This window comes from Zophobas morio, unplaced genomic scaffold (assembly GCF_036711695.1).
Source record: "Zophobas morio isolate AGI-343-1 ecotype UQ-CSIRO unplaced genomic scaffold, CSIRO_AGI_Zmor_V1 ptg000108l, whole genome shotgun sequence".
Lineage (NCBI taxonomy): Eukaryota > Metazoa > Arthropoda > Insecta > Coleoptera > Tenebrionidae > Zophobas > Zophobas morio.
This window is the reverse complement of record NW_026972213.1, coordinates 428,330-456,271: the sequence shown is the minus strand read 5'-3', so window position 1 is coordinate 456,271 and position 27,942 is coordinate 428,330. Positions and strand designations below refer to the sequence as shown.

At 33.6% G+C, this 27,942-nt stretch overlaps 1 protein-coding gene across 6 annotated transcripts in view; it reads right to left on the bottom strand.

Moving 5' to 3' along the window:
• The window catches only part of LOC135144640 (inaD-like protein), a 501,533-nt gene that overhangs the window by 248,823 nt on the left and 224,768 nt on the right, over positions 1-27,942 (bottom strand). For all 6 annotated transcript variants that reach the window (XR_010283205.1, XR_010283206.1, XR_010283204.1 and 3 more), the window contains exons 8-12: positions 5,110-5,325; positions 4,838-5,041; positions 4,612-4,782; positions 2,079-2,231; positions 1,801-2,028 (exon numbers count right to left, since the gene is read on the bottom strand). Coding sequence is in view for 3 of the 6 variants with exons in the window: in XM_064076688.1 (XP_063932758.1) it covers positions 1,801-2,028; positions 2,079-2,231; positions 4,612-4,782; positions 4,838-5,041; positions 5,110-5,325 (972 nt within the window). In the remaining 3 variants the exon portion in view is untranslated. The remainder of the gene's footprint in view (positions 1-1,800; positions 2,029-2,078; positions 2,232-4,611; positions 4,783-4,837; positions 5,042-5,109; positions 5,326-27,942) is intronic.

Here is a 27,942-nt window from a genome sequence, read left to right as displayed (position 1 = left end):
ATATCTATTTAATTATAGAAAAAAAAGTACTTCCTCGGTGCAGTATTGATATTCAAAAATGTGTTGCCCAAACTTATGATCGGGTAAGTGTGATGAGTGGCCGATTAAATGGAGCCCAAACACTTTTTAGAGACGAATTTAATCAAACCATTTATGTCCACTGTTATAATCTCATAATCATAGATTAAACTTGGTGTTAGTGAACGTTTGTAAAAACTATATTAATGGTCACCGTTTCTTTAACCTATTGGACAACTTATCGGTTTTCATCTCAGGGTCACTTGTTCATGCAATTTTTTTTTAAATTCAGACATACCTACATAAAACCACAACAAAAATCAACTGAATTAAAACATACTTATATAATTTTACTAAACACTTTGATTAATGAACAGTGTGATAGATCATCTGAAACTGTGGGTTTGCTTTATCAAATAAATTTCGGGTGTGATTTCAACATTTGTATGTATACGAAAATTCTATCGTTATGTAAAGGTATTAGCGACTATCTCCGATAAGTGACATCTGACATGTGATAATGGCCTTGTGTGTTCATTAATTGACACTTTTGAAAAAATGAGACAAGCGGATTTCTCTGAATTTTCTTCAATATATGCTGAAACAGAAAAAATGTGTCAAGAAAATAACATAGACCTAGCAAGCAACGAAGAAATAAGAAAAAAATCTAGAAGAAAAATTCCAAAAAAATTTGAAAAGTACATTGTCGACGAAACCATACAAGACAAACAATTAAATTCAAAAGATGACTTAAGGATCCATATACTTTTTCCCGCTATCGATTTCATAATTTCTGAACTCGAAAATAATTTTATCCAGACGAGACCCATTATTATTGATGCTGTGGCAGATTTGCATCCTAGCAATATTTAATTTTTAAATTTTGACCCCCTAACTCCTTTAGCCACTTTATTAAAGTAATCTGGATTTGTTGAAATCAGAACTTATGATACTTCCAATGACGTTGACATGAAAAAAACATGACAATCACGACAATAATGGAACTTGTTAAAAATTTATAAAATTGCATTTATTGAAACTTAGGTACAAACTAGCGGTTAATTATTATTAATGTTACAATTCCAGTACCCAGTGCCGCATATGAACATACTTTTACACTTTAAAACGTTTAAAAACATACGTGCGTAAGTTGTGAAGAATTCGACAGAAACATACCTCGTGCGATTGCTGACGAAGGGATTTCTTGTAATGCTGAAGCAGTGGACTCTGTAACAGCTAACGGCTAAAAGGAGGGCGCTGCCGCTTTCGTTTCTCGCCACGGCACTAGGTGGCGAAATGTGTGTTTTATATACATGTAGTACAGTTTCACCTTGTCCACCGAATAATGGAGAAAACAGCTGTTTGTTGGAAGGGTTCTTCTATATCCAATGAACTAATTTTAATAAATTCTAGCCTAACTCGAAGATTGGGGCATTAAAGATTGTGTGAGCTTGGTGAATATTATTACTATGAACAACATTAAATATGTATATGTCATCTCATCTCATACAACAACTAGAATTTGGTTTCAACATACGCCACAACCGAATGAATAGTGTTACTTAAGAGCATTCTTTTTAAATTCTTGAAAAAATCAGAACTGCAGTGCAAGGACCGCTTGTAATTTCATACCGAATTCTGTCTTCCAATTCGTATGTCAGTGATGTGCAAAATAGAAATGATATTTAACTAAGCACCTGGCAAATGCTAAATCCGGGCGAATTTCAAGCCTCAGATCCCAAACTACTCTTAAATCCATAACGATTTACTATTTTTTTTCACCTGGTAATCTAAAATCGAAAATCCTAATCCATGATCCCCCTTGATTAATTCCACTACGGTCGGTTCGGTGCTCCACATGGGTAATCCAGCGATCAGTTCTAACGAGCGAGATCTACTTTCGTTACACTGCTCGCTGTTGAAGCTTGATGCTATCGAAGTTTCCGATTTCGCTTTTACTAAACGATCATTATTGGGTATTAAAGTTTGAAGACTACCAGCTAATATTTTCTGAAATAGAAATAGTCATCAAGTTGGAGAGGAGTGTAATGAATATCTACCCTCGCTTGGAAAGCTTCTCGGTGCTGAGAAGTGTCTATTATTCTAATAGGAACCGGATACCGAGCACACACTAGACTAACGAAGTTTGGCAGCTGCTTTAAGATCGACACTACTTCTAGGTGGTTCAGACCCATCAGTTGTATACCATTTACCTGAAAAAAGCTTTATGTCATATTTGCGATGTTTTATTTAAGGCTGATCCCCTTAAGCGTCGTGCTGAATTGGTCGTAAAATAAGTTGTTAAAAGTCACGCTCGTTTCTACACATACTCGTAGAATACATGTCGGATAATATCTAAAGCGATAATATATTTGTACCAAATAGGGCAGCTTTTATAACGAATTTCAATGTCAACATTTCTAGACAATAATTTATTACAAAAGTGAACACATAAATGATATTTTTTCTTCTAGTTCGAATATTAAAAATTGTATATATGCCGGGTGTAGAATCGTTTTTGCAACTAGGGATTTTATATGTAAATACAAATTTTTACTTTGGAAGAAAAAGTACATTACATTGTGTTGGCCCTTTTCAGTTAACAATTACTTATTAATATATTTAACAAAAGTTAGAAGCATGCAAAATTTAAATACTTTTCTGTTCGGTGTTCTTAGTATATACAGAGAAGCTTTATTAATTATAAAAATATGTATTATCCATTCGCCACGGTGCCCATTTTAATAATTAACATGTTTCTGACTTAATACAACTCGGAATATTTCTGACAAAAACATACATTTACTGCTTACGGCAACAAAAGATTATTAACATCCCTTTTTCTTTTCAACCATTCCAAAATAATGAAAAGTAGACTTGGAATATACAAATTTACATAATTAAGAAAAAAGATAATGAATCTTCCGGTGCGTATCTCTAACGAACAAGATTTAAATTTAAGCAACAGCTATGGACGACTTCAAAGGAGAAAGTGTGGTTGATATCAGACTTACCGCCTACGTTTTGTGCCATTAAAACAAAAATAATCATTCTGAAAGAGCTGAATTTATTTTATGCGATGCAAATCTTTCGTCGCTTCTGTAAAAACGCTTTTAAAGGAAGTCACTACATGTGAATATCGCTGTTGCTTGAGAAACATAAATGTTTTGTTTGTTCACAATGTGTACACTGGAATCAGATTAGATAAAATTCTTTTGTGTTCCGCCTTCGTGCGAAACATTTCATTTGCTCCGCATTTGTATGTATTTTTTAAATGTTACATTTTTATTCCGAAAAGGTGTAGCTATCACCACGTTTCTTAAACAATATTTTGCTTATATTGCTAAAGATTATAGATACCACAGTGGTTATCTGTAGATTGCAGTTTTGACCTCCTTAGGTCTCATCAATACAGCATATTTTAATGGGTCTATTACATACAGGGTCATCAAAATTGATTGAGAGAGTTGGTACCCCCTGTTTTTGTCGTGAAGTTTGTCAACCTTATGACAGATTTGTTTAAGGTTATATGGCAATGAATTCAGTGGCGTGACAAAAATTAGAAACTTCAAATCTGACAACTAATGTTTTTACCAAAAAAAAAGTCGAGAAAAGACGCCACTGAGTTTTGAAATTTGAAACTTGAAACTTCAAATCTGACAGCTAATATTTTTATACAACTTAATAAACCAAATTATTCAAGTTCAGGTTTACCAACTCTCTCAATCAATTTTGATGACTCTGTATATACGCATTATTTGCGACAAAATGGAACCCATCGGTCACTACCGACCCCTATCGGTCATTACGGATAACTTCTACATCTCACTCTCTCTTAGTTACGATTCTATGGTTCATATTTAAATTCACAGGAAAACATTTTTGTGAAAACTAAAACAGCATTATTCTTTCATTTGTCTTTATGACAATATTCAGTGTGTTACTTGTGAGACTAAGAGAACTATGGAAATTTTTTCGTTTTTGTCGTTATAGCAGTACAATGGCAATCAGAAAATCTTGAACGTCATTTTTCTATCATTCTAAAATTGTTGATGTAGTCTGTATGGTATTGTTGTTTTGATGTTTGAAGTTTGAATGAACTATCACGTTGCATTCAGGGTCAGCTTGTCCAAAATGTCAAAAATCATAAAATAAAAAAATAAGGTTACAATACTTAATGGGTGTTTTACACTTTGTAACGGTGGAATTACGACGTCTAAGATTTTTTGGCCGCAACTGTATGTTACATTGACAGTTAAGTTTCACAAAATTTCCAAGTCATTTTTCTTCTGGTATTCCAATTACAGCATCTTAAAAAAGAACGAGACCTAGACCTGACGTTATAACACAATTCGACCAAAGTACGCAAATGAGACCCAGAAGTAGATTAATACTTCTTCGTTACGAGGGAGTCAATAGTTAGCATTGCTTCTTATCCTACTTTTTTTTCTGATATATACCACTAAATGTACGTAAAGAAGACATAAAAGGCCCACTGCAATGTTGTACAGATATATTAATTAGACAAAAATCGGAGTTTTATGTTATACCCGAAACTGTTTACGATTTTTCCAAATAACCTTAAGCAATTACCTCTAACAATTCATCTCCTGCTTGTAGAATTTTATTACGACCTACAGGACCATCAGGTAATATATTTCGAATATAATGATGCGGACGCACTTCCTTTCCGTCTTCTACATCCACTGTACCCTCCAGGCTAATACCCAACCCGCTATTGGGTTCTTTATGCATCTGAGCAATCTAAAATCCATTTCATCCTAAAACTCCCCTTAAAATAAAGATATATATACAATACCACAATGTCGACGTCGTCAGCCACTTTCTCTTTCCATTTTTCGTATATCGATTCATGGCTGTCGATGCTAAACTGCAGCGACCTTCGACAGTCTATCACAATTTCCTCATCTTCGTTCCCCAGCCCTTCAGAGAGAACGGCGGAATCGAAATCAAAACTGGTGCGTGATTCCCCTTCCGGTTCTATTCCCAGGTAGCTCATTTGCTGGAGGTTGAATATGGAATTTTTTGTTGAAAAGTCGTCACGACCTATTAGAAAATGAGGATACTCACCACTAAGCTCAGGGGTACTTTAGGCAACGATGAAACGGTCGTGGGTGAAAGTGGCGATGGCGGTCTAAGCTCGTTTGCCCTAATGGCTTGTTGCAACTGCTCATATTTGGGGCCCCTTAAATACCTCTCAAATTTTATTGAAACTACTGGTCCTGTACTTCGTAATAACTCGACGGCTTGATGGTTCGTGTGGCCTACGACGGAGATGCCATCAACCTACCACAAACACACAGAATTTATGTTACAAACATAATCGATTCCACAAATTAGGGTCAGTACAAGTTTGACATCTCACAAAATTCTCTAAGAATTTCATTTTTGCTCAGGAAATGCAACAACACTCATTCATAGTTTTTTTATCTAACGAAATTGCTGTTTTAATTACGTTTTCAAGAACAAGAAATATATATTACTTGTAAGGGAGAGCAATAATGAAAAATTATTGCCTAATCAATAAAAATTTATTTGTTCATAAAGCGGCGCAAGATTTTGCCACCATTCAGGTTATACGAGTATATTGCTGTAATACACTGAATCGTTGATATTCAACTCACTTCCTGTATGGCACATCAATCTTTTCTTTATCGTTTGTGCTTTGTCAGCCAATATTTTACGGCAATATATAAAGCTTTTGAGAACTGCACAGAAAATCTTTTACCACAACTGATATACATATGTATATAGAAAAAAAAAATGAATACATTTTTTGTTGGCAAAGAGAGACCATTTTACTGAACGAATTTTCTTCTGAAATTGTGTGTAACGAATTTGGTGGAGGCGCCGGGTTTTCGCTGGAAATAAGTTTTTTAATTCAGTACCTGATGGTTTCATGGTTATGATTCACCTTATATAAAATGTATGCATATTTGTGTGAAGTATTTTTGTAACTTCGCTTGTATTATAATAAATTAAAATAATCTACGAAATTATTGCATCTCGGACCTATTGTATTAAGAAAAATGTTCCTTCAGGATGGTTAGTTAAGTAGGTGCTTACAAATTTCTAAATCTTGGAGTAGTTTTTCCATTTGAAGTAAATTCTTTAATTTGCGTTTAAAGGAGCGGAATAATTATTTTTAAATAAAATAGTACATTTTTCAAAGCTAACCTGACAACTTATTAAATGTCATTTCACGTTACTACTTGATAACATTTTTTTTTTATTTTGCGCCTTTTAATTATTCTTTGCAACGTTTACAAATTTGCTGCAGTTGGGAATTGCTGTTATTAATTATGTATAAATTTAATATACATATTAAAATCGTTACGATTTAAGTTTAAAGAATCATGTGTATTTAGAATTCGATTTAGGGGTCAGTAACGACGTAATTTGGATGATATCAGTGTGGTCGGGGTGCGAGATTTGAGGGTAAAGCGAAACGAAATTGAACCTAAAAAAGCATAAAACAAAAACGAATTCATTTCGATACGAGGGGTGGTATTTGCGAGAGGCTACGTCTCTGTAGGTCGGTTGGACATCTGGCGAAATAGAAATTCGATTGAATGATGTTTTCATTTAGATGTGTCGCTGTTTTATTTCATCATTTTCAATCCTGAGTTGAAAATGCAATCACGTCGAACTTTTAGGGCAACCGTAGTAAATCATCGACAAGAGCGATTTTATTTTTTATTAAGTTTCTTTGTTATTCCACAGTTCCAATATAATCAGTTCTTTTGAAAGGTGATGGTGTAATTTGTTAATTCGCACTGTTATGCGGATTTCTTTTTCTTGATTTATTATTTTTCAAAAATTTCTAATTATTAGTCGTTGCCGCCGCAATCGCATCTCGCAATAACAGGTAAATAATGTTCCATAAATTGATGAACTGTCAACTTGACAAGAAACAACTTTAAACGGGGAGTAAAAACACCGCGGTGAATTTCAGCCAGTGGCTTAGGTGACTGTTTAGTCACAGCTCATATCCATATTTAAGTTAGTGCCATCAAGATGACAACTTAAATGACAACAGTTTAGTTACGGTAGTAGGAAAAATACGTTATAAGGCGCACGTTTTAAACTTACAAAACTTAAATTACGTTATTTAAATATTTATGACGCATTTTTTACGGTGAGATGTTTACAGTTTGGATGTCGATGTCGACCCAATACAATTTCTATACGAATTTTCAGCATTCAAAATCTCATTTGCTCGCATAATCTTCGCAACAATATTTTCCTGTTTTCCACAGAAATTCAAATCTCCTGCGACATCAGAGGAACCCCAAGGCCAGGTTTGTTTCACTTCAGTGCCCTACAAACTAGCAAATATATTGACAAACATGTAAAGCAATAATTCGGATATTGCGGACTATTTAACATTACAAGTTTTCTAGCAATGATTTTTGGAACATTCCCAACGGTATTGATTTCAACTTTTTGCGGCGTGCATTTTTTTTATAGCAAAAGAAGAACCAGTTGTTATGTACTACAAAGAAAAACGTTGTTGAGTATATTTGAGAAAAATTTGCATACAATTAACTATTGTATGATAAATTTCTCTTGAAACAAACTCTCCATAATATATACCTTATTTCAATATTTTTCTACATAAAATTATTATCTTGAGGAACTATTAATCTGTAACAATAATACCAACAGGTCTTAATTTGCTCAACTCTTTTTAGTATTAAAAAAAAAAATTATAGGTTAATACATTTTTTATTTCCTAAGCGTAAGCTAGCGAAGTATTGGAATTGAGTATGTCGGCCGACTCCTACTTTTATGTTTTCTCGACCTTTCGTGACCCCTAGAGTACGAATAAATACGTCTCCCGTTTCCGTCTATCTGTTCGTCCGTCTTTCTGTCCGTCGGTCTGCCGTCCCGTTTTTTATTAGACAGATAACCTCCGAAAATACTGGGCCAACTGTTCTCAAATTTTGGATTTATATTGCGAATATCATGTAGATGGTAACACGCTAACCAAAATTTGTCTCATCATCCTCACCAATAATGTGATGTCGTCACTTCAAAATTGTACATAGTACATGGGTTTTAAATTGTATAAAATGATATAGTCCTACACATGTAGTTAATAACTCCGTTTTGAGCTTTTACCTGAAAGGTCCAAATTTTTGAAAAAAAAATCAAAATTATAAAACAACATTTTGCAATTTAATTTTGAATCTGCCAAACCGAATGCTTAATGAATGAGTTAATTTATTTTATTGATTAATTCGAGAACGGCTCACTCCATTTTTCCAGAAAATTGTGAAAATACAACACTGTTATTTTTCAATTTCCATTTTACACTAAATAAAATAAGTCAGTGAAATGGAGAAAGGAGGTGGCTGAATTTTGCTTTTTTTAGTTTTATGAACAAGGAGTAGCCCCGCCCTCCCACCCCTTCTTCCTTCCAGTGACTACTCTTAGTACTGTCCAGTCCTAGCTTAACAAATTTTAGCCCTGCCTACCCACCCTTTTTTTCTGAGAAGATATATCATTTACCAAAATCAATCTTATCTTAACAACTCCTAGCCCCGCCCACCCGCCCTTTATTTTCTTAGAGTGTATGTCGTTTGCTGTAGTTAGTCTTATCTAGACCCTCCCACTCTTTATTTTCTTAGAGGGTATGTCATTTACCAAAATCAATCTTACCTTATCAGATACTAGTCCCGCCCACACATGCTGCTCTCATTATAACGATTTTATCTCTCTTCAATTGAAATCAACCTTGCATTCGGACTAGACAAAATGAATCACTGAAATGAACGCGGGATGAGTGGGCGGAGTGAATTATATATTCTTTTGTAAACTGAGAATAGGAACTAATAGAATGTACGCTATTTTTTTTTTTATATTAATTTTTTTGTTATACTCGTACTACTTATTTACTATAACATTTATTTCTTATTTCTGAAGAAAAAAAAAATGAGAGAACGGGTAGGCGGGTGGGGCTAAGTTTAACTTTTTCATACAGAATCTTTTATAACCAAGCTGTCCACCCACCCCCTCTTCATTTTAGTGATTACTCTTACAATTGTTCTGTCATTTACCAAAATCAATCTTATTTTAAGAAATACTAGCTATGTCCACCCACCGTTTATTTTCTTATGGGATATGTAATTTACCACAATCAGTTTTATCTTAGCGATAGCAAGTACTACACTGCACCAATACAAAAATATTCATTACAAAATTGTGTAAAGGAAAAAGGCGATTCGAAAATGCTGGATATGTTTCATTGTACTTTCGACCATTTTTTTTTAATAACATAAATAATAAAGTTATTAAGTTGATAAATTTAATAATACGTAAGTGCATTGATGAATGTATGATTCACAAGTCGACGCTTTGTTTCGGTTTTTCAGAAAAATATTTAGGTAACACCTAATAAATCTCTTACATTTTTTTTACATGAGACTAATTTTTAAATTATGTATTTGTACTCGTGCATAAAATATCAGTGTGTTGTCTTTAATTCATTCACTTACGTACAATTGTCAGTTATAAGTTATTTATTTCGGCTCAGTGCTCCTTTACAAAACGAAATTAAATTGTTGAATGAAATACTAAAATTTATTTTGTTTTATGTCAAGAGTTTGTCAGTATTTGATAAGACAAGACTGACTTTGGCAAATGACATACCCTCTAAGAAAATAGAGGGTGGGTGGGCGGGGCTAGTAGTTGCTAAGATAAGACTGATTTTGGCAAATGACATACCCTCTAAAAAATAGAGGGTGGGTGGGCGGGGCTAGTTTTTGATAAGATAAGACTGATTTTGGCAAATGATATACGCTCTAAGCGAATAGAGGAAGTGGGCGAGTCTAGTACTCGCTAAGATCAGACTGATTTTGGTAAATGACATACCCTCCGAGAAAACAGAGGGCGGGTGGGCGGGATTAGTATTTGATGTTTCATAAAATACAATAGGAATGTACTTTGCGGTTTTTAAATATTCACAGAAATGTTTAAGCTTGCTTATTTGAGACAATAGAAAAGTCAGGACAGCTCGGGTCACGTTATATGTGTTAGGTCAGGTAGCCAATAGTATATAACAAAAAAAAGTTATGATAGCGCTTTTATTTTCTTTTTTCACATTCTAAATTTTATTATTAGTTTCAACTCCCACTAGACAGAAGAAGATAATTATCCCCGCCCACCCACCCTGCCTCCATTTCAGTGATTCAGTCATTTACTCTGAACAACGTCTGCTACAGAGCGTTGCCTGATTACATTTTAATTTAATTACATTCAGATATTTACTCCAAATCTTGTGCTACACTTAGTGAACACTTAAGATGTCGGTAGATAGAAAATGCACCGTGAAAATCCAAAATTGTATTCGCCTGGGTAAAGCAGATAATAACAAAATCCGTCCTGTCAAAATCATATTTGATAATTTTCAGCAAGCTTTGGATGTCCTCAGATCCTACAAACGTAGCGACACACTGTATCTTAATCGGGATTTAACAACTCGTCAACGAAATTATTGCTTCCAAATTCGCTTTGAATTTAGAAACATGATTAATCTGTGTGAAAGGGACATTTTTTACGTTATAGACATGGTAAAATTTCTTAGAATCATTAAATTTAAGGAACACCACATACATCATCATGGTCAATATGAATGGGCAATGAATCTTCTTAATATAAAATCCTTATTGGCGCGAAGGAACATGGCTGATTTATGCACTCTACATGCTATACTAAATGGTAGAATAGATAGTAGCAATCTGTTATCTCAGTTGAAATTCAGAGTCCCGACTTCAAATAGTAGATCAACTAGAACTTGTACCATCTTTAGAACCGCTATTGTTTCTACCAATAACGCAGTTAATCATCCACTTCGGAGAATGATGGAATCTGCCAATAATCTAGCTGGAGAGGAGAAATTTCAAATCTTTGATACAAAACTTGGAGCGTTTAAAAAATTAATGAATAATATAATGTAATTTATTAGTTATTTCATATTTGAGTTTAAATTTAATTTGAATTGAGTGTAAAGACAATTTATATTTATAATGTTTTTTTTTTATATTTATATTTATATTTTATTTATTTTTTCTTACTAGAGCTTGCATATTGTAGTTATATATTTTGTGTAAATTGGAGAAATTCCGTAATAAAGTATTATTATTATTATTATTATTATTATTATCTCCAACATCGTCAAAGGTACTGGAAAAAACGTGTAAATATCCAATAGACTAATGATAATACCCAAACTCATAAGCTGATGATAAATTACCAAAATGTCAGAGGACTCAATTTAAAAGTGAACAATTTCTATTCCAATGTATTATCCATTCACGATCTTTATATAGTAAAGTAGGCTTTGATATTTTTTCTTTAAGTTAGATAAACTGATTTGATGATTTAGTTTTTTGTCAGTAGTCTGATTGACATTTGCTGCGAGCTGGATTGCCATTTTTTACTTCATTTATTAGATCAGAATTATTAGACGCAATTTTTTAATCAAGCAAACCAATGTTTTAATTTTATCAGCATAGATAATTTGTCCTTGTGACCGATTCAAAGATCATTGCGACATTATTTAAAAAGAAAATGCCTAAAATAGTTTTACTGCAACAAAAAATTGCAATAAAAAGCTGTTTTTTGCAGTTTCGAAAAGACAGGCCCGATCTTTCTTTCGAAGAAGTAACTATGAGGGTCTCGAACATATTTTCTGTAATGTAAAAATACGCTGCAAAATATTTTTAATTTTTTTTTCTCCTAGGTGGGAACATCAACTGTGGCGAAAATTTTATCAACAGGAGACCAAAATTTAAAACCATCACTATCTGGCAAGCGAAAACCAACGGATTTATTTACAAATATGCTTCGGAAAGATCTGCAACGACAAATTTGGCAACTTAATGAAAAAAACGAATATTTCACTGTAGATACTCTTTTGGCATATTCTAGGGAACAGTTGGAATTGAAAGGGGGGCGAACCACATTATACAAAATTCTTAAGTCAATGGGTTATAAACACATGGAAGTAAATTGTCGCAAAATTCTATGTGAACAAAAACATGTCGTTGCAGCCAAAATTACTTTTTTGAGAACATATTTACAGTTTCTAAATTCTTGTGAAAATTTGACTTTCGTGTATTTGGATGAAACATGGATCTATCAAAACGGTTCGTCCATTCGTCGCTGGGTGCACGATGCTGATCTAAAAAGCAATCCCACCAAAATTAAAAGTGAAGGATCAAGGTTTACTATTCTCCACGCGGGTTGTTCAACGGGGTTCTTGGATGGTTTAAATTCAAAAAATAACGATAGAGACTATCATAAAACGATGGACGGGACAATTTTTCAAAATTGGGTGGTTAATCAGCTCATTCCTGCTTTGGCAAAGTTGAACCAAAAATGTGTGGTGATTTTAGACAATGCACCGTATCATTCGGTGCAGTTGGATAAACCACCCACTTTTTCTAGTAAAAAATGTGAAATGCAGGAATGGCTCTTTAAACATAGTGTTCAATTTGACAAAAAAGAAAAATGAAGTTCTTAGATTACCTCCGTACCATTGTCAATATAATCTAATTGAAATGGCGTGGGAATTTGGTAAGAACTATTGCAACAAGCATATAAATTCTCAACCTTCATTAAAAAATAGGGTGGAGAATTTATGGCTTGAGGCGCTTTCTAAATGTACTCCAAGCATGTGGCAAAATTTTTGTAAACATTGTGAAAAATTTACTTTGGCAGATTGGGAAAAAATATGGGAAATCTTTCGTACCAATCTATACCTCCTTTCATTATTTCGCTAGGTGAATCTGATTCAGAATCTGAATTTGAAAATGACGGTGATGATACAGATTTTCATAGCGAAATAATGGAAATGGAGTGAATTGTAACTTGTCGTGGGTGATATTTTTACGCATCTTTCGTTCTAAATTTACCAAGGTAGTATGTGAAAAACTACCTGACGTACAATAAAATAAGTATAATTTTAGTTAGATCATCCACTTTGTTACTTTGCACCAAATTTTAAGCATTTTCATTTTTTTTGTAACTGTTCATGGACCTGGAGAAGGTGTATAATAATAGTAACGTTCTTATTAATAAGCTTTTGGAAGTACTTAGTAAAAGCAAATAAAGAGCACTTACGTAAGCATTAGTAATAGCTATATAGATAAATCATTCACTTTAAGGCCGGAAAAATGTTTCAGAAGAGCTAAACCCATCAAAGCACTAGAGCAAGGTTGTTGTCTTTTACCAACCCTTTCAGTAATCTTAGAAAAGCGAAAAAAGAAGTTGGAAATAGGCTGTTCACAAAGGCCATAATTTCCATTTCTAAGAAGAAAGGGCGAGCAGAACGAACTGATGATTGAGAATTAAAGATGAGATGCTAAATGTGGCATGTGACAATAGTCGTGTGTAGAACCCCCATTCATATAACAACAATGTTTAAGTGAAATTTTAGTATTTGTTCTTTATATATGAAATAAACACTTACAAAAAGCCGAATAACCGTTTTAAATAGCGTAAAGTTTTATGATTTCTAAGAAATGGATACCGTTAACGAAAAAAGTTCAGGGAATTTTTATCCTTCTGCATCGAATACCAACAAACTCACTAGATTTTCATGGCCAACCCTACCATATAAAGATCGTGAACGGATAATAATCTCTAGTGACTATGATATTATATCCATCACAGAAACTTGGTTATGTCCTGAGGTGCTTAGCAGTGAATACTTCAATTCTGACTTCACGGTTTATAAAGCTAATGGTAAGGGTAGAGGAAGAGGTGTTCTGCTTGCCGTCAAATCTTATTTAATTTCAAAACAGCTCCCTTTAACATCTCCTATAACTGATGCCGATCTTATTGGTATTCAATTGTCTCTGAGTGATAACCGTAAATGCTATTAATTAATCTATATCTACCTCCGGCTTTGCCTTGCGATGATCATGAGTAGAGAGCGGAAAATATGCAGCAAAATTTTGGGAAATATGATCATCTGATATGCATCAAATTTATGCAAATATGCAATAACTTCCTTAATATATGCAGAGATATGCAGTTGCATATGCTCCAAAAATTAAAAAAAGCGTAATAACCGAACTATATTTATTTACAAATTGCAAAAACACCTTACCTTTTATTACAAAAAATACATAAATCACATTGCAAAGTGTTTAATTAGATCTCACTGACAAATAAATCACATTTTTTAAGACAATATTCTTACACTAAAAAATAAATATAGGTAAACAGAACTAATTAAAAAATAGTAGTAATTGACAATTTAATTACTATTTTGGTAACAATTTATTTTTAAATATTTTTCGAAATATTCTAACAAAAGTTTTTCCGGTGATTCTAAAGTATGTATTTGTAAATAGAAAAACTGCGTACTGCGTCCACAGATGTAAAAATACTTAATACACTTAAGTAACGAATAAAAATATTGCAATGAACGGTATTTCCAAAAGTAATTAGGACCCGAATTTACCTGGAAGGATGGCTTAACACCCAGTGGTTCCTCCAAACTACCATAAAACCCAAAGCTTTCCCAGTTATTTGAAATTCAGGATAATATTTGCAATATGATTAATGAAATTTCGTCTTTCTAGATAAATTCCGGTCGAATGGCAATGTTTTCTTTTTTTCAAAGTAGCACAAAAATTGATAAATATGCAAAATATGCACCCGTTACGTGAAATATGCAGCAGAAGGCAAACATATGCAAATATGCAATTTTTTATAGCTGTATTCATTTTTAATTAGCATGATTCGTTCACATATTAAATCAAGAGTTATATGCAAAAAATAACAGATATGCAAATTTCATAAAATCGGCTCTCTAGTCATGAGTGTCATGAGTATGACATTATATTTGATTATTGGGAAGCCAACTGTGCATTGTTCGACCACACCCTCATATTGGGCGATTTCAACATTCCACAATACATCAAACAGCTGGCCTCCACCGAGGCAATAGGACAGTTAACAGGGTTTTCAATTCCTTTATGTGAATTCCTGAATGTAAATAATTTAAACTAGTACAACTTTATTACCAATTCGAATCAACGTATTTTTGATATGGTCCTAGCTCGTCGTTGTGATAATCCGTTAGTTATTGAAGATACCCCCCATCCTTCGTTAGATATCAGTATTCTTATATCAGGAATCAATAGAGATAAAAAAATTGATCATTCTAGCAATAACGTGAAATACGATTTTCGCAAAGGTTATTACATTCAGTTGCACGCTCGTCTAGCTGCAAAAGATTGGTCGGATATTTTAAGTATGACAGATATTAATGCAGCCTGTGAGTATTTCTATAACGAACTGTTCCAATTACTTGATGAATCTGCTCCCAAATGTCTTGTCAACTCATCATCATATCCTGTTTGGTTTCCTCCAGCAATAATATCGGACATCAGACTAAAACATCGGTGTTGGAAACGGTATAAGAAACTTAGTTTTTCTAAGGACTTAGCTCAAATCAACTTGCTTAGGAAACGTATTAAAATAGAGATTAATAAAGCTTCTAAGAATTTCATCTCTATATCCGACAGAGACATTAAGACAAACCCAAAGAGTTTGTGGACCTACATTAATTTGAAGAAAAACTGTATAAGTATTCCTGGAGTAATCTCTTTCAGAAACCCCATGATTAACTCTCCTCAAGATATTAGTAATAGTTTTGTAATGCACTTCAGCTCTGTCTTCGTTTATGATAACACCTGTGATGAACCGAATGTATGTATTGTGATACCATTTGTGATATACTCGCTATGTTTCATAACTTTGTGATTTCCAATAGTGAAATTTTATGTGCTGCTAAAAAGCTTAACTCCAACTTCACACGTGGCCATGAGAAGATACCAGCATTTTTGGGGAACGATTGTATTGTCTGTTTATGAGAACCCTTGTATCATCTTTTAAATTTAATCATTCGCACTACTACTTTCCAAACATCTGTTGTGAAGTGGTTCCTGTTTTTAAGTCTGGCGATAAAACCGAGGTTGTAAATTACAGATGAATCGCTATTACATCTAATTTTGCCAACATCTTTGAAGCTATATTAGCCAAAAATCTTTATAATCATTAGAGAGCGGATTTTATGAAATTTGCATATCCATTATTTTTTGCATATAAGTCTTGATATTTAATATGTGAACGAATCATGCTAATTAAAAATGAATACAGCTATAAAAAAATTGCATATTTGCATATATTTGCCTTCTGCTGCATATTTCACGTAACGGGTGCATATTTTGCATTTTTATCAATTTTTGTGCTAATTTAAGAAAAAAATGTCATTCTATCGGCATTTATCTAGAAAAACCAAATTTCATTAATCATATTGCAAATATTATTATTATTATTATTATTATTATTATTATTTGAAATTGGACAACAAGTACATGACCCAATTACAGTCCAATTATTAATGAAACTGATATTACCGGCAGCTAATATAGCACAGCTATCATACTGTAGTGCCCTAAAGGTATATTAGTCAGCTACCAGGTAAATATTAAAACTGTTAAAACAGTTCAAAGGTATCACAAAACTGGTGGTAGTTGTTGCACATTTCGCTAATGGGAGAGTATTTCAGTACATTAAGACGAGGAGTGGGTAGGTAAAACAAGTTTGGATGACGTAATGTTAATAGCGGTGAGTGGAAATTAATCTGAATATTGTCCTGAGCTTCAAATAACTAGTAAAGGTTTGGGTTTTATGGTAGTTTGGAGAAACCACCGGGTGTTAAGCCATTCTTCCAGGGAAATTCGGGCTCTAATTACTTTTGGAAATACCATTCATTCCCAATATTTTTGTTCGTTACTTAAGTGTATTAATGGTATGTTTTATGGTGGTCGCAGGGGCGTTACCCTATTATTTTTCATCGTGAGTTTGCATTGAAAGCATTTAAAGCGATACAGGTGTGTCAATATGTCGACGATAACTCTAATTAATTTATGGATTAAACCTTTTCCTGAACTTATTCTTCAAGAAGGAACTCTGTTTTGTCGCGCCTGCTCTAAACCGGTAAGGATTCTTATACATCTGTGGACGTAGTACGCACTTTTTCTACTTACAAAAGCATATTTTAGAATCACCGGAAAAACTTTTTTGTTAGAATATTTCGAAAAATATTTAAAAATAAATTGTTACCAAAACAGTAATTAAATAGTCGATTACTACTATTTTTCAATTGTTCTGTTTATATTTATTTTTTAGTATAACAATATTATCTTTAAAAATGTGATTTATGTGTTAGTGAGAATTAATTAAACATGTGTTTTATGTATTTTTTGTAATAAAACGTATGCTCGGGAAACCTGTTTTTGTAATTTGTAAATAAATTTAGTTCGGTTATCAGGATTTTTTTTAATTTTTGAAGCATATGCAACTGCATATCTCTGCATATATTAAGAAAGTTACTGCATATTTGCATAAATTTGATGCATATCATATGATCATATTTCCCAAAATTTTGCTGCATATTTTCCGCTCTCTAATAATCATATTTCCAGTCAAATTAGTGTAAGTCAGCATGGTTTCATACAGCGTAAATCTACCACTACAAATTTTTGTGAGTTTACACAGTTTATAACCAATGCTTTAGAATCTTAAGATGCAGGTTGATGTATTTTATACAGATCTTTTTAAGACATACGACGTTGTTAATCACTCTATACTTCTACAATAGTTAAGTTCTGTAAGTGTTTGTAGTAGTTTAGTTGAGCTGTTTGATTCATTCCTTTCTCTTCGCATACAGTGTGTTGAGTTTCGCAATTTTTGTTCAGATACTTATGTTACTATCAGTGGGGTTACCCAAGGTTCTAACCTGTCACGATTCAATTGTCCAGTCTTTGTTTATGCTGATGACCTCAAAGTTGCACGTTGTATTTCTAGCATAGATGACTGTCTACTACATATTACAAAAACACTTGGATAACTTTAATACATAATGCTGCCAAAATAAGCTTACAATAAATGAAAGTAAATGGAAGTTAATATCTTTCTCAAGACTGTCCACCAATGTTGACATTCATTATGAGCTTAATGGTATCCAAATTGAGCGTGTCTCTCAAATAAAAGATTTAGGTGTCATACTTGACTTTCGTTTAACATTCATTCCACACAATCAGCATATTTACGCCCATGCTACAAAAATGCTTAGATTTATTTTTAGCTATCCTCCAAGATCCCTATCAACATTTGTTGACTGATTTCAATTTAGTCTCTCTTAAAAATAGAAGAACTACGCCAATATATTCATTTAGGTTAAACTGATTCATGGGTACTTTGTTAGTAATAGTTTACTGAATTGTCTAAATTTTCATGTGCCACGATTGAATACTTAGTCGTCATTCGGTGACTTTTTCACTTAACATTTGTTTAACCACCGTTAAATAATATGTGTCGTTGTTACAATGATGTTTTATCTGTTATTGATAATTTTGTTAATAATGTTAGGTGTTTTTTCGTTGTGTTTGCTTAAACGTCATCAGCTCATAATAAGTCGCTTGTCTATATAGTATAGTATATACTGTAGCACAGTAGGTAGTAGGCAGTACTACTAATTGATTTATTATTTGTTTAACTTATTTTATTTATTACAACAATCTTTGTCGCTTTTATCTTTATTTATATTGGTCCTTGTAGACTCTGGTCTGTTGGATAATAAATATTAATATTATTATTATCTTATCTAAGGTGATACCAGCCTTCTGGGAACATTCTGGCTCTATTCAAAGAATTAGATAACAATTCCGAATTTCACCAAATGATCTAAATAAAAAGAAAACTGTATAAGTTTAAATCATTTTTAAATACTGAGTATACGCAGTTAAATCTAATATATTTGGGAAAATAACTGTTCTAACAAACAGACCTCCAGACGAGAATTTTCAAATACAGGGTGATAGGTAATGTTACCGGCATAGTCTGCTGGTTAACCAAGCTAAATGACCTGGAAATGTTTAATTACTGTTATTTTTTTGTTTTATTTTAAAGGGTATAAGATATTAAAACTGCCCAATAGCCCACCTTGTCACTATCTTCTCATATTTTAAGTTTGAAATATGTGGCGTCGATAAGAAGAGATAACAATAAAGCAAATTTTATCAAAAAAAGAAAAAAATCGACAATAAATGTTTAAAATGACCACCATTTTATTTTTTAAAACAGACATGTAACGAAGTAATAACGATGCCTTTTTTGTACGCAACATATTTTCATTATCCCTAATTAAATTTATGTTAATAATTCTTGCTCACAGAGCAGCTGCATTTTCCCTGTGTGTTGGGTATAATAAAGTTTTTGCATAGCCCCAGAAATAAAAATCTAGTGGGTTAAGAACAGTGGATCTCGGTGGCCAATTTATGAGCCCTTCATGTTCATTGTTTACATAGTTAACTGCATCATGGTGAAAATACCATTAATCATTTCTAATGGCCAAAAGTAAAGCATCTAAAAATCTCCAACATCCGTCCGAAGAAAATTTAGACAACTTCAACTATTTAAGCGGTTTGGGAAACGAAATGGTCCAACAATTTGCTGTCTGTAAATCGCAGCCCACAGATACATTTTAAAAATTTTATTCAACAGATCTACGGAAGTACATTCCGTATTGAGAATCATCTGGTCGTAAAGTTTAACGTTAATCAAAAATATTTTGTAAGGTGACTGATTCACCACGCCATATTAAATTGATACTTGTCGTATGATTGTTTGAAAATAAAATCTTCGAGCTTTTAAACGATTAAAGAAAATCCAAAAACTCTTTCAAATAATTCTGGTTGTGTCCATAGCTCCGATTTTGCGATGGCGGTAACAACCTATATTTTTAAACATCATGAATAAACTTGAAAGAGTGTGTTTTTAATTATCTGAATTTTCAAATGTATTTTCTCATTTTACAGTTTGAAATATACGGCTGGTGAAAATACGCCTTTGATATCCTACCTAAATGACTTTCTAACCAAGGTAATAGAAGAATATTTCATTATATATGTCTTCCATTAAGGATAAGATATTACATTCGCCCTTCAGCTAAGAAAATTATTTTTAAGTTTTATATAAATATTCAGTACAGTTCTCAAGTTCTAAGTGTTTAATTAATTAGTTTAATAATTCATAATGTTTCTTGAGGTTAGGTTTCTGACACAGTTCAAAACATCAACATAACATAAATAGGTGACAACGCAAATTGACATAAAGAATGGCAGTTTTTCTCGAGAAACGTTAGCTTACGAACGTTGATTACCAACAAAGTTACTGGATTTCTTAACTTGTAAATATCTCGATTTAATGTGACATTTATAGTTCTCTCGCGACGTTCCCTATTTATGTTAAAGGGAACTCAAATGTCTTTAAAAATTAGTCAATCAACGTACTTTCCAACATGTTTTGGTTTTTCAATGTTTATAGCATTGTAGGGGAATAGTGAACTTCTTTTACGTCAATGACACTACTTTTGTAAAAACACAGACTAACCCATCAGATCCATAAAATCTTATATTACAAAACCCAGACTTAATATAATATGAAATGGAACGAAAACCAGGCCTACGTTCTTTTCACTAAAATATCTTCCCATGAAAAACACACGAAAAAGTTTTAGGTGTTCATTTGGATTGGCGTCTATATTAGCATAATCAGACGTACCTAGATCATCAATTGGTGAAAATGTAAAATACATTTTTTACTGGCTCACGTTTCATTGCATTTCTTTTCAATTTATTATGCATTTATTCACTCGAGATTGACGTACCGCATATTATGCATGGGACTATTCTGCGGCTGCTCAAAGTTATTTAAAATCCAACGCCAGGCTGCAAGAATTCTTTGCAATATTGAGTTTTCTGAAAACTTTACGAAACTGAAAATTCTTGCTTTATATTGCTGCTACATTCTTAATACAGTAATCTAACGTTAAAGCCCATTTAAGAGAGTGTACAATTCGTAGTGAAATACGCCAACTCTCATTAAAGACTAATGAAAATTTGCATATGAATTTTCACCGTCTTGGTAAAAGTAGACTCAGTGGTAGCTACTGAAGTGGAAAACTTTATAACAAACTGCCACATCAAATCAAATGTCTTATCTAATTTAAACGCATTTAAAATGTTACTTAAAATAATTTCAAATATCTAATCGAGAGTGGTAAGCGTGCGGGTAGATTATTACTAAATGGTTTGTCAGTTTTTGGTAGTTAGTGTGTGGTCGTTTTAGTTTACTCTAAATTTTTTGCCGTCTACGATGACTATTTGGTGAGTTTGTTCCATGTTCTTGCCTCGTGTTTGGGTGATTTAAAAGACGCTTATCGTTATCGGCTTTTTTTACTCAACTGATAGGTCATCGGCCGACCACCCCTTTTTGTGGATGGTCAGCCGGGCAGTTGTTTTTGTCTGTATTTATTTGCAATACATGATAATAATTTGCTATTAGCGTAGTTATAATTTTCTTTTTAACCTTAGAGCCAGCATGTACACAAACTGCGATAAATATCCAAATCTGGTTCAATTAGTCTTTTTTGCGCTGGAAAGTACATGTAACAGACAATTTCATTATAAATTTGATTACATGGTTGCCAGTTTAAAAGAAACTGTTTACGTACTTAAATCGGAATTCATTATTACAGCAAACCGACAAACAAAAGTTTCTCCTGTACCCCGATTTGCTGATCTCCTAAAAAATAAAACAAAACCTGCCGTTACTATTGAGCCGAAGGATCGTAACCGAACTTTTGAGAATACCAAGACAGACACTGTCAGCAATATAAATCCATCAGATATTGGAGTGATAGCGGTATGCTTATTGGCTCCTCGAATACTGAACAGAATAGTCAGTTTTTTAAGGATTTGGCGCGAAGCAAGCAGGCCGACGCCCGTGTAAAGGTAGTAGGTCTGTCTAAGAGCTTCTCGGAGGAGGACATTGATGACCTGGCGGAAGGTATGACTAAACATAATAAATCTGCATTTGATTCAAACGCTTTTTCAAGCTTTACTTCAGGTCGATAAACAGAGTTATGATCGTTTAATGGCAGCTGGAGGAATTTTTGTGGGTTACATCTACTGTAACGGCTTTGATGCTCTTGAGGTTAATCGATGTTACAAATGCAATGCCTTTAGTCATTGGGCACGTACGTGCAAAAGGAAAATGTCTTGTCTTAAGTGCAGCTCAGTTCACGAGGCAAGAGATTGTGAAGCTACTGGCATGAAGTGCGTCAACTGTGTTCGATTGTGCGAGAGACACAATTTAGAATTGGATACTAGTCATGCTGTGTGGGACCACTGCTGCCCTATATACAAGTCTGTGCTCTCTAATCTAAAAAAAACATTCTCCTCATAGCAGTCAGTCAACTCATCGTCCATTGATACATCTTCTCAACCAGATGTTGCCAAAATTGTTCACTTAACTACAATATACATCAACATCGCTTCCCTGCCGGCCAAATTAGATTCCTTCAACTTCTTCTGCCCTTCCCTACGTGCTTTAGGGCAAATAAAAATCCATCGTTGGTTGACCTAATTCTAACTAATGACCCAAATCTATTGACTACACTAATTTCTGCTCCACTAATAGCAACATCTAACCACTGTGTAAACGAGACACAAAGACAGCCATCCAATATCATATCTCAGGAAGCATGAGATAAGAACACGATTAAAAACCGACTTTAATAAACTGTAAATGGATCTTATGTCCACTAATTGGGACAAAGTTTACAATACTGTTTCATGTGACGAAGCCTTTTCTATTTTCTCAGTCAGACTCGAAGAATTGACGAAGAAAAATACGGTTGTCTGCCGTACCAAATATAACGTAAGAAAACCCTGGTTTGCTAATCCTTTTTTAAAAAGGTTTAAAGAAAAGAAGAAATTGTGGAACAAATTTAAAGTTATGAGCTTGCAGGCTGTTTTTGAACAACACCGGAGGTCTTCAAACAAGTTAAAGAGCGATCTTAAAGCAGCTAGAGTAAAGTACGAAAATAACCTTTCAAAAACCAACTCGCTACAGAATTAATACAACGCCTTCGCTTCTAGATTGGATAATTGTAAATGATCCTCAGCTTTTATCAATTATTCGCTACGAGTCGGCTATCGGCAAATCAAACGTATTGACTACACTCTAGTTGACAGTGATCTAAATCAGATTGACTGGCACTCTTGTCTCCGCAATTTAGACCCAAACGAGCAATGGAATTACCTGACTGGTGTTATCAGCTCACTCAAATCAAAACATTCTACGACAACGGTTGTCAAAACTGCTAAAAACAAACCCTGGATAAATCGCCACTTGTTAAAAGAATTATCAGCGAAAAAGTCCTTCTGGCAAAAATTTCAAAGAACCAAATGAAACGAAGATTATGCAGCGCATAGGAATTTCTCGAACAAAGTCTGCAACAAAATAAAGGTCGCTAAAAACAAACATGAGACGTCCGTAATCTATACTTCTATACTTATATAATAAAGCTGAAGCTTTTGTTTATTTGAACACGCATATCTCAGAAACTACTGCTTCAAATTCAAAAAATCTTTTTGTGTTGGATAGTCCATGTATCATATCTACATATAGGCTATATAACATCACGCTACGATCATTAGGAGCGAAGTAGCAATGAAAAACTCGGAAAAACGGCAAAATTATTCCTCCTTTGACAGCTTCCGTTGCTTACGCTGCTTAAACGGTTAAAGTTACGTAAAAATCATGTATGACGAAATTGTTCCCCCCTAAAAGTTCTAAAGAAAAGTCCCCGACAGCATATGTCTATCTTTTAAGGTCGAGTCAGTATAACCTTTTTTATGGTAATGAAATTTGTTCTAAAATAATAATGCATTATGTATAAAATTCTCGCGTCACAGTGTTTGTAACCGAACTTCTCCGAAATGGGTTGACCGATTTGTATGAAATTTTTTATGTATATTCGGTAGGTCTGACAATAGGTTGTAAACTATTTTTTAAACCCCTAAATGATAAGGGTGGCTCACTCTAAAAAATTTTTTTCTATGTTTTGGACAAAATTTTTTATTTTTATTTTTTTAAGATTTGGCATCAAAAAATACACATAATCCTAAATTTTCACCTTTCTACCACCAACCCCCATTTTTTAATCGTCTATAAAATAAAAATCAATTGTTCCTGTTAGTCTCGCCAAGACTCAAAAACGGCTTGACCGATTTGAATTTTTTTTATATTATGGGGATGGTTTATAAATAAAAAAAATAAGGATAACTTAAAAGAACAGTTAAAAAATAAAAAAATTCTAAAAATTTTGTATGGGAATCGCCACTTCGAATTAATTTCAATCGTTGGCGTTTCTGACGGACCTGTCGTCTAACTGACGTGTCATACAAAACTAATTCTTCCGTGCGATTGTGAAAAGTATATTGCATTTCAAATTGTTCTTTGTTTTTTCGTAAAAAAAAAACGTCGTTTATTTTAAAAAAAGTCTTGGTTAAAGTGAATTTAATTACACAAAGTTTCTTATTCATTTTGATCTGCCATTCTTTTTACCTATATTCACTTTGTTGGTTTCCACAAAACCTCAAACTTTACCGTTATTCGAGGATTTAATTTGAAGTTTTCAATATTTTACAATTCTCAAGACAAAATTTACAGATTTGATTGACTGTGAAAATAATTCTGTGTCGTTTTATGAAGTTCATTAAAATGCCGAGAAGACGACAAGCTCACATAGGTCCACGAAGTCAATCAAATGTGCAACGAACTACCTCAGGTGCAAACCGCAATGATTAATTTCATAGGTAATTCGGATATGGAAGTTGATCAGCGTTGTGCTCATAATCAACATAATCAAACATTGAAGCGAGACATTGGGTGGTATGAATAAAACTGAGTAGATACTCATTTTCGAAGTACGAAGTACCTACTTCATTATTACTCTTATATACCTGAGCATCTACTCTATGTACTGAGTACCTACTTGGAAACATTGTATGGTGACTCGATTTTTGCCTTGATGGTTGAACATCGTCACTGTTGTCCTTTTTTGTTGTATCGAGATGCTACTTGAGCATCAACTGTTACTTACTGAAATATTAGTATCATCTAGAAAAACTAGAAATATTTTGATTTGATATTCGAGTAGATACTTCGTATTTCGAGTATGAGCATCTACTGAGTTTTATTTATATCAACCATTGTCAAAAAATTGATCGAACGTTGTTTCGACAGAACTTCCTTCGCACCAAAAGTATAATGAAACCTATTCAGCATTTTCGAGTTGAGTCTGTTCTTCACACAATTTTGTGATGACCTAATCAACATTTACTATCAACACGTATACCACCTTGGATTGGTGCAGTGTAATACTAAAAATAACTGTATTGTATTCCCAAAATTATCTGCGAAAATCGAGTGAGCCATTCCATCAATTTTTTGGGGGGAATAAATAAATATTCTTAACAATTTACCATGCTTACAATAACTTTAAAACGTCTGCAAGATCTCAAAGTATTTATTTTTGCAACTCTTGAGTTATTCACTAAAATAAACTGCCTGATCCATATATTTTTTTGAGTCACTGTAAAAGCAAATCTAAAAAATATGAATGCAATGATAAATTACGAAAATATACTGATTATGTTTTCCACAGTTTAGATAGGATTTATTCGGCGAAATCTTGAGATGACGTCTTCAAGTTTTTGGGCTTGATAAACAGATATATTTTGATTGAAAACCTACCATGTCAAACAGTAACTTCAAAACGTCTGCAATATTTCAAAATTCAGTTTTGCAATTCTTGATTCAATCAATAAAATAAATTGACTCAGTGATTAATTTTTTTGAGACACCCCGCTATAAGCAAAACTAAAAAATATGAAAGGAATGATAAATCACAAGTATAGTCTCATCCTATTTTGGACATTTTAGATAGGATTCATTTGGCAAAATTTTGGGCTGACGTCATCAATTTTTTGGAGGGGATAAGTAAATATATTTTGAATAAAAATTTATTATGCATATCATATGTTTAAAACATCTGCAAGATTTCAAAGCATTCGATTTTGCAGATTCAAAATTAAATTGTAGGTGAAACGAAGTTCACGGGGTCAGCTAGTTTCTAATAATGGTCAAAAGAAGTTCTACCAATATATTTGAAACACCTTATGTTCAAATGTCAGTCTCCTTTAACATTTCAACGAAACTTTATATAACAACAACTTGGATGTAGCTGAACTAAGTTAGCTGAGAGTTTTTGCAAATCTTACACTCCGGAACCAAACAATTTACCAACAGTAACATTCACTACACCTACAAGCGAGAATTTCTTAGTCAACATCGATTTCATTCCGTCGATGGTGAGACAAAAAATAAAAAATCTGCATAAACTCCTTAAGCTCGCCCCTGACCAAAATAATGTCAAATTCCTTTAAATCGTCTATCGTTCCAGACGACTGGCGTTGTGCCTATGTAACACCGATCTTCAAAAAAGGTGACACGCTTTCTGCAGATAATTACAGGCGAATCACCCTAGTGTCAGTTGTATCCAAAATCATGGAATCAATCATAGTTGATTCATTGTCCCAATTTTTCATAGACGATTCCTGACGTGCAACACGGATTCCTAAACCCATCTTCTATCGTGTTTAAATGAGTGGTCAGACTCCCTAGACAAACACAAGCCGATAGATGTTATTTACCTGGACTGCTCCCGTGCTTTAGACCGAGTTCGAGAGTATTCTCGTTCCAGAAGCGTTGTAAACGGTGTACCCCAAGTATCTGTCCTGGCGCCACTACTTTTCCTGGCATATATATCTGACCTCGCCGACACCATCAGTTCCAAATGCGCGTTTTAAGCCGACGATGCAAAAATATTTGCCGACCCAACTACAAAGTGGCATGTTCTTCAATACGACTTGCATAAAATCTCCACCTGGTGCTCGATTTGGCTTCTCCTACTAAATGAGGACAAACGTGTCGTCCTTCACATCGGAGAAACAACTCCCATAAAACTTATTGTATCAACGCGAACTGCTTACGCTCAGTGAAGTCAGTTAACGACTTGGGTGTCACCATCAACGACAGCCTGACATGGTCCGAACACATCAACAAAATATGCAACAGATCAAACTCATCGCTTTATATTTTCAACAAAGCTTTCTCGAACCCTTCGAATGAGACAACCCGTAAACTTTACATCACGTACATTAGACCCCACTTGGAGTACAATAGTGCAGTGTGGTATCCAATACTTCGTCGAGATGCCAATCTCTTAGACCAAAAGCAACGAAGAGCCACTCGCCTTGGCTATGGAATCCGTAGACCATCATACGCAGAACGTCTCACAATAATGAACCTCGAACTAGTTTCTAGGAGACTAAGAAAAATTGATAACCACGTATAAAATTCCTAGATCCAAGTTCAAAATGCCGCGAATTTTTTCTACCTAACAGGATTTTCTCTGAATGAAACTCTTTACATCCTACCACCGTCACAGCACCCACTGTGCAAAACTTTAAAAAAGAAATAAATTCCGTCACATTCAATTAATTATTATGTTTGAAATGAGTGCCTAAAGGATATATCCTCCACTCAGTAATTTTCAATTAAATAAATAAAAAAAAATGGCCTGCAAGCTGTGTATAAGTACATTAGATATAAAATACTATAAAAATTTTCCGTTCCCCTCGTTTGTGACTGCAACAATGAACTAGTAACAGATGAATCTGAGTCTGATAATTTACTTGCTACAGTATTTAACAATGTTTTTGTTAATGAACCAATTGATAATCTTCCTCATTACAGCCATATTCAAGCCCCTGATAGTTTATCTATGACAGAGTTTTTCATCACTTCTTCTCAAACGTTGTGCATCTGCAATTTCTGAACCCTTGTCTTTCATCATGCAATGCTCTTTTTAGTCGTCATCTCTTCCATCTATTTGATGTTATG